Below are 12,817 nucleotides of genomic sequence, written 5' to 3' on the forward strand. Positions count from 1 at the left end.
CTCCCACTTGACCACGGAGTCTCCCACATGCCTTTCGGCAAACTTTAGCCAAGATTTAATGTTTTTTCTTGAACAGTGGCTTTCATTTTGCCACTCATCCCTAAGCTTTGACTGGTGAAGAACCCGGGCAACATTGCTATATGCAGAGTCTCTCTCATCTCAGCTGATGAAGCTTGAAACTTCTTCAGAGTAGTCACAGTGTCTTGGTGGCCGCTCTGACTAGTCTCCTTCTTACACGGTCACTCAGTTTGTGAGGACAGCCTGATCTAGGCAGATTTACACATGTTCCATATTCCTTCCATTCCTTGATGATAGATATAACTGAACTCTGGGGGATGTTTGGTGCCTTGGAAATTTTTTGTATCCATCCCCTGTCTTATACTTTTCAAGAATCGTTCCTCTGAGTTGCTTGGAGTGTTCTTTTGTTATAGTGTAATGGTAGCCAGGAATACTGATTAACTAGTGACTGGACCTTCCAGACACAGGTGTTTTATACCAAATTCACTTTAGACTCATTCACTGGACTCAGGTGATCCCCATTTCCCTCAGTGTGAAACTAACAGCACCAATTGACTGGACCTCTGTTAAATCAGGTTAGTCACTTTAAAGGGGATGGATATTTATGCAATAATTTATTGTAACTTAAATATTTTTGCTTAATTGACATTATTTTGTATAAATCTGTTTTCATTTTGACATCCAAGAGGCTTTTTGTATTTTAGTTTTTGTCAATAAGCTGAATTAAATGGACCGTGATTGATTTATAAAATCAATTAAAGGGTTAAACATCCAAGGGAGTGAATACTTATTAAAGGCTTTTTACACTCTATTACCAGTGTAGGAAAGCAGATGATTCAAATGTAGGATGTTATATGTTGTTTTTTTTCTTCTTACATAAAAATTTCTCTACCTCATTGATATAAGTGGAATGAACAGACTGATAGGTGTGAATTTGTGACACTAAAACTTGCAAGTTCTTGCATCTTTGTAAAGTTCCTCTGTCGTTTTGAAGTTATTTTAATCTAACTTTTCTCATCTTATGCAGTTTGGAAAACTTCTAAGGATTAAAGCTCCAGTGAGGAAACTTTGGTTGGCTTGTTTTTGATCTTCCTGTAGCAAAGGAAATACCTTTAAAGCCTGATCTACTCTACTATGAAAAGTATTTTACTTCGTGATTTTTTTTTTTTTTTTAGCAGATTTATCACATCTAAATGTTTCAGGGATGAACACGGTGGCTGCCATGAGTGATGCCATGATTCTCAAATTGAAGTAGTTTGACACAACTCTGACTCTTGCTAGAGCTGGTCACCACATGACAGCCCACTTGGCTTTTAATGTGGAGTTTTTTGCAAACTCCAAGTGGGCTCAGACACCTATGTGAAAGCATAACAGGCTTTAGAAGAACAACACTTTTGATTTTTGCCCTGCTAAAACCAAACACAGGACCTTTAACTGCACAGAAAAACCAGCCACTGAAGACGTAATTATGCTGCACTTTTAACAGTTTTAGCAAAAATCAAACTTCCAAGTCATACTGACTGCATCATATCTAAAAGCTTTAACAGGGTGTGAACAGAAACTGTTTTTTAACTAACTTTTAATCCATGTTCAATTGTGCTCACACGGTGGCTCTCTTACCTACGTCATGGCATTGAAAAGCAGCACATGCACATACATTCAAATTATGACCTGCATAGCTACAGCACATGCAAAAGACTGATTATGCATAAGACACATTTACGTAGAGGACATTTCACTTCCAAAGCAATCAAACTCAAAACTGTACAGCAGATACACTATTTAAAAATATATGCAAATAAATAAATAATTCCCTCAGACCCTTAAAAGAGACTAACCCTCTCTGCACCAATTGTCATCAGGTGTAAAAAAAAAAGTGTTCATGGATTCATATTCCAACAGAAATATTTGTACAAAGAAGGTGACCGTTAATTTCTTTGAGCATAATCTGACTCTGCTTTGCACAACTTCCTGATCATGTGTCTAAGGGGAAATGTGGTGAAATTAACCTGATAAGAGAGAGCAATCTGCAAAGTCCTCTTATATCAGTAGTGCATCCTGTTAAAAATGCTTATTCATGCAGTTCAACGATGCTTTACTGAACTGTATTTCAAAATTGCCACGCAGTAAGTCAGCTAATTTAATCACCAGTATTTACTTAGATCAGAAGGTAAAGTAAGGTATACTCTGTAGCATTTCCATGAATTTTTCATCGTACCGTGCATCAGAACAGATGATGTCTGCCTTGTTGTCAGGAGTTTTATTTTCTTAAATACTTCTGTCTATTTTGGACATTAAAAGTTGAGTTTCCAGCAGCACTGAAATCCTAGTGATAGCATCCCAGCAACCCTTTCACAGGGACTGCCTACCTTGAAGCAGGAAAGTTCAAGTCCAGCCCATGGCTCCTTTTACTAATGTCATGTCATTCCCAGCTCTCTCTCTGTCACATATGTAACCTTCATGAGTAAATTAAAGCCAAGCTCAGCCGTTAATATATAACAAGTGAAACAAGTAAAGAATGTCTCATGCCCTATTCGCACAGGACTAGAATAATCCAGGGACCTCTGGTCATTTATAATAATCACGCAGGACGCTTTTGTTTTTGATCCTGTGCAAACTAATAATGTCCATAGTTTGTGGAGTCAAAATTCCAGGCCAAATCAACTACCATATTTCAGCATACACATAGGTCTGCAGGTAATTCTAATCCAATGTGAGTGGAATCTTTGTAATTTAGGGTGATAATTAGGTTTTTACAGTCCTTGCAGTTTTCTGGCTCCTTTTTCAGATCAAAATCATAAAGGAGGCAGCATAGGAGATTGTTAACAAAGTTTTGACACACAGGTTGTAAATAGTTAATTTATAACCTCCATGTTAATTTATAACTCAGAAACAGTTAATTTCACTTTATGTGAAAAAATAGCTTTATTTAGTTTAAGTTATTTATTAAAACTCTGTTGTCCAAATGTGCTCTTTAGGCATATCACTGCTTCTATCCCCCTCATATATATATATATATATATATATATATATATATATTCTATATTGCCAAAAGTATTTACTCACCCATCCAATTAATTGAGATCAGGTGTTCCAATCACTTCCATGGTCACAAGTGTATAAAATCAAGCACCTAGGCACGCAGACTGTTTCTACAAACATTTGTGAAAGAATGGGTCGCTCTCAGGAGCTCAGTGAATTCCAGCATGGTACTGTGTTGGGATTCCACCTGTGCAACAAGTCCAGTTGTGAAATTTCCTCGCTCCTAAATATTCCACAGTCAACTGTCAGTGGTATTATAACAAAGTGGAAGTGATTGGGAATGACAGCAACTCAGCCATGAAGTGGTAGGCCACGTAAAATGATGGAGCAGGGTCAGCGGATGCTCAGGCGCATAGTGCTCAGAGGTCGCCATCTTTCTGCAGAGTCAATGGCTACAGACCTCCAAACTTCATGTGGCCTTCAGATTAGCTCAAGAACAGTGCATAGAGAGCTTCATGGAATGGGTTTCCATGGCTGAGCAGCTGCATCCAAGCCATACATCACCAAGTACAATGCAAAGCGTCGGCAGTGGTGTAAAGCACACCACCACTGGACTCTAGAGCAGTGGAGATGTGTTCTCTGGAGTGACAAATTGTGCTTCTCCATCTGGCAATCTGATGGACAAGTCTGGGTTTGGTGACGCCAGGAGAACAGTACTTGTCTGACTGCATTGTGCCAAGTGTAAAGTTTGGTGGAAGGGGATTTATGGTGTGGGGTTGTTTTTCAGGAGCTGGGCTCGGCCCCTTAGTTCCAGTGAAAGGAACTCTGAATGCTTCAGGATATCAAGAGATTTTGGACAATTCCATGCTCCCAACTTTGTAGGAACAGTTTGGGGATGGCCCCTTCCTGTTCCAACATGACTGTGCACCAGTGGACAAAGCAAGGTCCATAAAGACATAGATGAGAGAGTTTGGTGTGGATGAATTTGACTGGCCTGCACAGAGTCCTGACCTCAACTCAATAGAACACCTTTGGGATGAATTAGAGCGGAGACTGAGAGCCAGGCCTTCTCGTCCTACATCAGTGTGTGACCTCACAAATGCGCTTCTGGAAGAATGGTCAAAAATTCCCATAAACACACTCCTTAACCTTGTGGAAAGCCTTCCCAGAAGAGTTGAAGTTGTTATAGCTGCAAAAGGTGGACTTATGTCACATTAAACCCCATGGATTAAGAATGGGATGTCACTTAAGTTCATATGCAAGTCAAGGCAGGTGAGCAAATACTTTTGGCAATATAGTGTATGTAAATGTTCAGCCATACAATGACCATATTTTCTCCTACATTTGAACTGGGCATTGGGTTGTCTGAATTTTTGCTTCAATGTCATAAAAAATCCGATTAGGTTCTTCCATAAAAAAAATCCCTCCATGATTGTGAGGCTGTAGTAGTGATTTGTGCGTTTATTATATTTGTTCCAGTCCTCAGAGGAGAAATCCACCCCAGTTCCTTTTTCCATTTTGCCTTTACATAATCTGTTGCGTTCCCTCTCAGTTCAGTTATGTACCTTTATAATTCACCTCTAACCTTCTTGAAACTTTGGTTTTATAAGCCTTAATGAACATTTGTGTGATACCTGAAACACTCGCCGACATAGAGCTATGGCACATATAAAAATCCTGTTGAACAAGGCCATATTTTTCAGACATAGTTTGAAAGTTCCTTAATTCCTGATCATCAACCAACAGACATAGTGCTGTTACTACTTGTCTCATGAAACCTGGGTCATGGATCGGCCATATTAAGATTTTGGTTTCTTTCTGATTGTTAAGGTGCTTCATTAAACTAGACCAAATATCTAGTAAAAAGCTAACCCACTGACTCTGGATATCATATTGATTGACAGTAAATGGCTATCCTCATACATTGTGTGTGTGCAGTTAAATTGAAGCTGTAAAGCTCAGATAAAGTGTGTTGCCTAGCCTTTCTGTTCTGTAGATTTTAGATCAGTAAGTAATGTAACCAGGAAATGTCATCATCTTCCTTGTGTGGTCTACAGGTTGATCCTGCTTTGTGATAATCACCCTGCACGTGCAAGTTTGCTGCAACCTCTTGAACAACATACTACAGTTAAAGGAAAGTGGGTGTGACATAGAAATGTTTGTACATCATCAAGCTTAACAGAGGTCAACACATTAATCTCCTCACTTGCACATATATTGACAGAGACATGCATTTTGCATCTCTCACTGTTTGTAAGCTAGTTAGACAGGTTTTCTTGTCTGTGCAAACAGCGCCACACCCTCCAGGTCGCACACGGTCCCTCACCTTCACAGAGGCCAGGTGCAGCACAGAAGGGCGGTGAGGGAGGAGGGAGGAAGGAGGGGAGGTTATTATCCCCATGAGGGTGGAGCAAAGGGAGGGGGGCAGAGAAACGGATGAAACGTCTGAAGCTCATATTAACATACTGCACTGAAGGCTCCTGTGACTCCAGGTAAGAGCTAATCAGCCTCACAGCATTTTGGAATCTAATCTTTATTTTACTGCTGCTTTTTGTTTAAATCTATCAGTATATTCTTCAGTAGACATAATGGGATGTTTTAACAGGTTGCACCAGCCTGATTGTACAGTATATTGTTCAGCAGAGGGAAATGTTTACAGTGAGAGCAACAGGTTGCACAGTGAATTTAAGGACAGTATTGGGGAGCTTAATCTATTTTTATGCAATCCATTACCAGTGATAAAAATCCATTTGAAATTATTGTAAAAAGCAAGCATGTGTCAGCAGAAAACTGCTAAACATGCTGCTAAGTTTCCTCACTTTGGATCCATTGTAAACAAAAGTCTCGTCCAGGGTTCACCACTAATGTAAACAATGAAAATATTGATCTAAAAACGCTGAAATATTTAAAGGATCTCTGACAGTTCAGAAAACTTAAACACAACAAAAGCCACACAGATATATTACACAGATATATTTAACACCTTTTTGTGTGGTTAACTGTGTGCATAGTGCCGGGCATTCCTGAGCCTCCTCTACCCCGAGGCCAAAAGAAAACCAGTTTGTTCATACGTTCACTCCAGCATGTGTGTGTGTCATTGTAGCCATGGATGGTGTGTTGGAAGAAGCAGTGGTGCTGTGTGCATGTAAACTGGTCTGCAGTCTGCTCTTCCTGCCTTCGCTGGCGGCCTCCCACAGTCCCATCAGCCTCTGCTGCTGCTGCCTCCTTGTCTTCACCGACTTTCTGGTTGCAGGTAAGTTCAGGACAAGACAAGGTGTTCTGTACAGCATCAGATTCTGACTCTTCTTTTTTCTGTCCACAAAAGCCCTAGAAGTTGAGATCCAAAGCTTTATCAAGATAACTCTTCCTTTGAACCAATAGCAAGTCGTATTGAACACTATGAATTTCAAAACTGCCAACAAAGAAACAAAACAGCAAAAAAAAAAAAAAAAAAAAAAAAAAAACTCAAACCATTTAAACCATTGGGAGTCCACAGGCTATTTTTGCCATTTTGTTAATACTTTTCTTTGGATGATTAAAAACAATCAGAAAATGTTAACCATGCTCATTTTTGGTATCATTTTTTTCAACAAAACCTCAACTTTCTGAAATGTTTTCTAACTAATTGCATTTGATAAAGGACTTCCAAACAACACAAAAACATCAAAACAGATTTTTAAGAATTATTTTGAAAAATATATACATCAAAATAAGACGACATTGTCATTTCAAGAGTTAGAAATGTAGAAAATGTAAAATTACACATAGAAGTAGTAAAATTACATACTTAAAGCTAAAAATGAATATTTTTCACACAGAATGCATGTGTATCTATAGGTGCTTTTGGCCTTTCAGCAATGCCTACCTTTAAAAAAAAATGTACTAAAGTACACAAAAAACAATATGGATTTTTTTTGCATTCCAAGACTGTGAGGGATTTCCAAACAGTGCAAATTAAACACAAAAAGATGTATACATGTGCAAAAAACTGAAGCTAAATGCAAAAATGCAAATACATAAATATGTGTTTTTCCATTTTTAAGTGTCCCACTGTAAAACACTTTATGAACTCAATTACAAGGAGAATCAAATAACATGGACTGCATTTTTTCAGAATAAATGATTATGGCTGCACCAGTTTTCAGCATAAAAAATGAATTCATGAACATAATCTGTCTTTAAACCAATTATTGTGTTGCAAGCACATCTCATAAAGAGATGTCAACATTAATATCAGTCTGTTTCATGACATTAAAAAGCTCATCACAGAAGCTTTAAACATGTTAGTTTGTTTGGTTGTGAACTACTGCTGTACTGTCATTCACCCTCAATCAGTGGTACTTGTAAACTATCATTGTGTTCTATAAAGAGAGTCCAAGTCTTCATAAGAGAGTCTAATTTTTCTGAAGTGCATGGTATCTCTAATCCATCTAGGGAAACTAGGTTCTTGTGCTTTCCAGGAGTGTAGAACGGCTGTTTTTGAAGCATCTAAGAAAATGCATAAAAATTCTACAGCAGTATGTGTTCAGCTGAAGGCAGGACCAGAGGTTGTGCATGTGGTCTGCAGGTAGGACTCAACAAGTGCATGATGGGTCTATATTAGGGTATTCACCAGCCTGGCTCCAGTCAGGTGTACTTCCAACACTCTGAGTTGTATCAAGTGGTGCCAGGCACAAAGAGAGGAGTTTATCAAGCCATGCACTGCCTCCCATTGGTTATCTGTTATTTATGAATTTTTTTATTTCTAAAAGAAACTTGCACAACTGCTGTGGGTGGAAACTTCCATTGCACAGTCTCTTTGAATAAACTTTAGTAAACTAAGAGGTATTTTTGCATATTTCTGCTATCTGGATTTTTAACCTGGGTTAAAGAGGCCAATGGAGTCTGAAGTTTCAAAAAACTGAGTATTTTGTAATTTTTCAAGAGGGAAAACACAGATAAAAGAAGAATTCCAAGCAGAGTATTTTCACATAGAAAAAATGTAGAAAGTATAATTTTAATTCATTTATCTAAGGTCAAATTCAAGCACATCATGCTTTTCCAGGACCTTGTAGCTGTAGTAAAAATCTGAATTTAGACAGATGCATGTATACTGAAAGGGCTATCTGGTATTTTCTGAAATTGGGTTGTATAAGGTACTTGGTGATAATAGTGGCATAAAAGCTGTTTGGGTCTGTGGGTTTTGCCAGAGGAAACAGGAAGTGACAAAGCTAAAGCAACACTAACATAAGCTATTTCAACACTAGTGGTGATGACATGCCATTGACTGTCGTTATGAGGGGATACTTTCGTCAAACAGAGTACACAGAGGAACTTCTGCTGATGGAGGGTCAGCAGAAAGAAAGGAGAAAAACTTTGTGAGTGAAAATAATTTTAAAAAAAAACATTTTTGACACAGCATACAATTGAGCCAGCATCGTTTTGGTCCAATTTTTCCCATAAACTTGTTAAATTACACAGAGAAACTACACCCATCTGCCACGCTGTATAGCAGTGATCATCAACTGGCAGCCCAGGGGCCATGTCAGGCCCCCCAAAGCTCCATCTGACCCCCAAAAGGTGATTAAGGTGTGGATTAAAAAGTTTTTTTGGTTTTATCAGGACTGACTGAACATTTGAAGTGATTTTTAACAGAAATTCACCTGTTGGCCATCATCAGTAAATATCATATATAGTAAAAGTTGCAAGCAGCGATAACAGGCCCTCACGACCAGTCGCACGTCAGGATGTATCACAACCGCAGATGTGTAGCAACCGCTGCACCCATGGCGTATGTTGGGATTGCAACACTCTCAATTTCATAGAAACAGAGGGTGATCCCCTAATTAATACCCAGAGCTTGCAGTTACTTGGGCAGTCAAACAAATGGGCAGGAGGTATGATTTTGAATGTAGCTCCAAAATATGAACAAATCACCGTATTGTTAACTCCACAGCTCCCCTTTCTGCTCTGCTTGGCTCAACCACTCTTTCTCTTTCTCTCTCTCTTGCATGCTTGCAGTGCTCACTCCACAGGAGAAAAATTACCGAGTGGCTAAAAACATTGACTGATTGTCTTCTGAATGTTCCAATCACTGGTGATGAAGATAGATACAGATGTGTACAAGTTGGTTTCACTATTTTCTTCAATGCTTTTATATCTCCTCTCAGTTTGTCATTTTCTCTTATTTTCATGGATAAATAGACAGATACAAACTTTTTAATGTGTTGTTTGCCATTTTGACCCTGTCCTAAATAGTGTTGCAGTATTTTGTATCATCACAGAATGGCAGTATAGCCTTGATTTTGGTTCCATTAAGAGAAGAGGGACTTTTGAAACTTTCAACACGCAAAATAATAATAATAATTTAAAAAAGACTTGCTGTTGTTTTATAATATGGTTCCAAGAGGCTTAATTGTAAGTCTTGAGATGACATACAGGCTTAAGCATTTTCAAATGTCTAGGTAACATGTACTCTGGGGGTTTATTTTTTTAAAATATTGTAAGGGGCATTACTGAAGCAATAAGCAAAGCCCCCCCAAAACACCAAGGGCAGTCATCTCAGATTCTCATTGTGAATTTTTGTGCCAGGTTTCAAGACTCTACAAGTTTTCTAAGCCCAGGATAATTCTACTTCCTGTTTAAAGCGGAGAAAAATTCACCATGGCCAAGCCCCTTTGAATAATGAAAAAGTTCCAATGAAATTTTCAACTTTGACATGTCTTCTTACAATATACTTAACATGAAGGTGTTTGGATGAATTTCCCAAGAGAAATTTTGAAAATTGTGACGCCTGCAATATGCTTTTTGACCACAAAAATCAAAACGGCAAACTTCCTGTTTGTTATACAGTGTGGGTCCAAGAGGCTTTTTGTAAATCTTTAAATGATGTATAAGCTCAAGAATTTTCAAAATCCAAGGTTAAATCTGCAAATGTAGATGATGACACATGCTGTATAGGCGAGATTCTTTAAGCATGTCCTGTTTGAAGGGGTAATGCTCACTGAAATCACAGGAAGCTAACACCACTGCTATTGCCAAGTCCCTTACACAATTCAACTTAAAAAATACCAAAATATCCCTTTAAAAATATTTCACCTGCTTATCATGCAAAACAGATACTGTGCAATGAATGACCAAAATTACGCTTTTTAACAGTCTATAGATGGCAATAGAAGAGAAAAAAAACACAAATAAATCAATTCAAAACATTTGCTAACATATTCAGCTTTATTTTAAGATATTTTGGAATATTTAGATGCAATGACCCTTAAGAATGATGCCCAGTACCTGAAGTTTACTTGGCTACTGTCTGATATTTCCATAAAGAGAAACAGGGGTTTTTATAGATTAAATAAGAAAATTTAAATTTAAGCACTTCAGGGATCTGAAGGACCTCAATAAACCCACTCCCACATAACTCAAGTTTGAAGTTACTGCTCTCATACTTGGCACTTTTTTCTTCCTTTCACAGCTCTTCTGGGTTTCCTTTGCATCTGCGAGCCCTGGATGATGGATCAGACCCCACAGGGTGACATCATTGCCCTGCGCTTCCTGCTCTTTCTCAGCCACACGTACGGCATGGTGCTACTTCTGACTGTACCTCTGATTGCTGTGGAGATTCTGACCGGACTGCTGATGTCTCGCTTTGCTGCAAAGCGTTGTTGTGTCGGGGAGGAAAATACAGAAAAGGAAAAGCAGGAGAAAGACACAGACAAAGACAAGAGGCCTTCTCATATTGTCAGCTACTTCTGCTGCCTGTCGGTGTGGGCCATCGTCGCCCTAAATTTCAGCTGTAGGTGGAGGCTGGAGGAAGCACGGGCTTCTGCCTGTTTGCACGCTACCAACTCTCTCATCAGGTGTTTGCCCAACCTGCTCTGTCCCATGCCTAGCTCCATGAATCTCTTCTGGAGCATGGCCTTCCTCCTCTTCATCATGCTCATCCTTACCACTAGCATAAGCCTGGACGGAGGACATCAGGACCCTGCATGGACAGAAACAGAAAAGCACAGAGGAAAAAGCGGCATAAGGAACAGCACTGACAGTTGCTGGCAAGAACTTACTCCTATTCTCTCTGAGCATGGGACGTCGGTACCAGAGGCAGCACCATGTGTTGACCCAGAGAAAACAGAGAGCAGCTGCAATGTTCACAGAGTGTATTCCTGGAACAGCGTGCAGATGTCAACAAGTAACCATGGAGAGTTTGTCCTCATACCACCTGATTTTATATCTGCTGGGAAGGGAAGGACAAAGAAAGGTATACTTCTGACATTTACAGCAGAAGACCATGTGGACTGGGAGAACAGGAGCCGGTTTTTGCTTAGACAAAGGGATTTTCCCTGCCCAGGGGTAAATGTAATGATAGGGTTCATGGGTGCGCTCTCTATCTTTGTTCTTCCTCTAACTCTCAGTGTAAACATCTTTTTGATCAGGACTATTGAGGTGCTGCTGGAGCTGTGTATCAAATCTTTAGTTTCATTGGGGGAAAATAAGAACAACACATCTGACTCCCACAATAAAACACTTGTATAAAATGAGATGGGCGTGGAAAAGAAACTGGACAATCATTGGGTGCTGTTTGCAACAGGATCTCCACATTAATATTGCATGTGTGCAGACAGAAGGTCTACATGTCAACAATGGTTTCAACATAGTGTAAATAAGCATTTCTCCGCAGCTGTTCACATGTTGAATAACATGTGGAAAGAGCTGAAATCTGCTGAAGAGACAGGTTGAGACGTGCTTGTAGGAAAGAGACAATATCAGGCTGCTACAGACAGCTGGAAGGCCTGTTTTTATTGCATGGAGCCTTAAGATCTGCAGAGATTTGTCATCACACAACGGGTAACAGAACAAGTGTCTCTAGTTTAAATAAGACTAATCCAGGGACAAACAAGGTTTTGAAAGAAGGCGTATGAAGTATGCAAGAGCAGTATGCAAATAAGACTGTGCCTTTGACTTGAGGGTGTGCCATAGATTATGTGTTTCTTTTTTGTTTTTCTTGTACTGTGAGTTAAGTACTGTATAGAAGGGAATCCGAGGAACTTGTACCTTACATAAACCTTTCTTGTTCCTCCTGATGCACTATATTTCCTGTGAATATGCTTGGTTGTGTTTTGTTGATATTTAAGGTTTTTACATTAAACATGATGCCATCAAAACTTATGCTGTTTACTGATATAGTGCTGGCTGGAAAATAGTTGCTTTTGAGTCAAATTGGTTGACTGTTCCACCTTAGACAGCTCTCTTCTCTGAACCTCTTGGTGGATTCTGTGAAAAAAAATACGCAAATATGCTTGAGGCCAAAAAAAAAAAAAAAAAAAAAAAGAGTCCATCCTGTTGGAGGAAATGCATCTTTAACTTCACCACCTGAATGTATATGACAGCTACAACTAGCTGTGGTTCAACAGTAAAAATTCTTAAACACTGAGGTATTTACTGTATTGATAATTTTACTACATGTGAATGTCTCACAATTGAACTACGGTTTCTTTTGCAAATAAGGTGGAAAGACTAATGCCTCTAATATAAACCTGCAGCCATGGTGAAACGAGTAAAACTTTGACCTATTTCCCCAAAAGTTAACAAATACAACCCAACCAACTCCTGCATTTCATATCTGTAGATGAAAAAATAATCCCCTAAAACGTTGTTATTTCAATTGTTTAAAACAGGGGTGTCCTAACTTTTTCCACTGAGTCCCACTTAAAGAAACACAATACACTTCACCTTCAAGATATTGATGTCAAAACTAATCCAATGTAAGTTAAGACATGCTTAGTGATTGGCAATCTAATGGCTGACAAGGCAAATACCCAATCATTTTAAGGATTTGGGG

The 12,817-nt window shown here is 39.0% G+C and overlaps 1 protein-coding gene across 1 annotated transcript; it reads left to right on the plus strand.

Annotated features, from left to right (window-relative positions):
- The first annotated feature begins 5,465 nt into the window (after positions 1-5,465).
- On the plus strand, positions 5,466-12,119 carry LOC121507070. The gene is made up of 3 exons (XM_041783215.1): positions 5,466-5,492; positions 6,104-6,253; positions 10,454-12,119. Exons 2-3 carry the CDS (start codon positions 6,106-6,108, stop codon positions 11,509-11,511), a joined length of 1,206 nt encoding a protein of 401 aa, XP_041639149.1. The 5' UTR covers positions 5,466-5,492; positions 6,104-6,105; the 3' UTR covers positions 11,512-12,119.
- The last annotated feature ends 698 nt before the right edge of the window (positions 12,120-12,817 follow it).

This window comes from Cheilinus undulatus, linkage group 3 (assembly GCF_018320785.1).
Source record: "Cheilinus undulatus linkage group 3, ASM1832078v1, whole genome shotgun sequence".
Taxonomy (NCBI): Eukaryota; Metazoa; Chordata; class Actinopteri; order Labriformes; family Labridae; genus Cheilinus; species Cheilinus undulatus.

What these genes read in the sequence shown, in the direction of transcription:
- LOC121507070 (XM_041783215.1), top strand. Translation starts at nt 6,106, where the DNA reads ATGGATGGTGTGTTGGAAGAAGCAGTGGTGCTGTGTGCATGTAAACTG. An exon ending in CACCGACTTTCTGGTTGCAG is followed by an intron (nt 6,254 to 10,453) that starts GTAAGTTCAGGA and finishes TTCCTTTCACAG; the next exon opens with CTCTTCTGGGTTTCCTTTGC.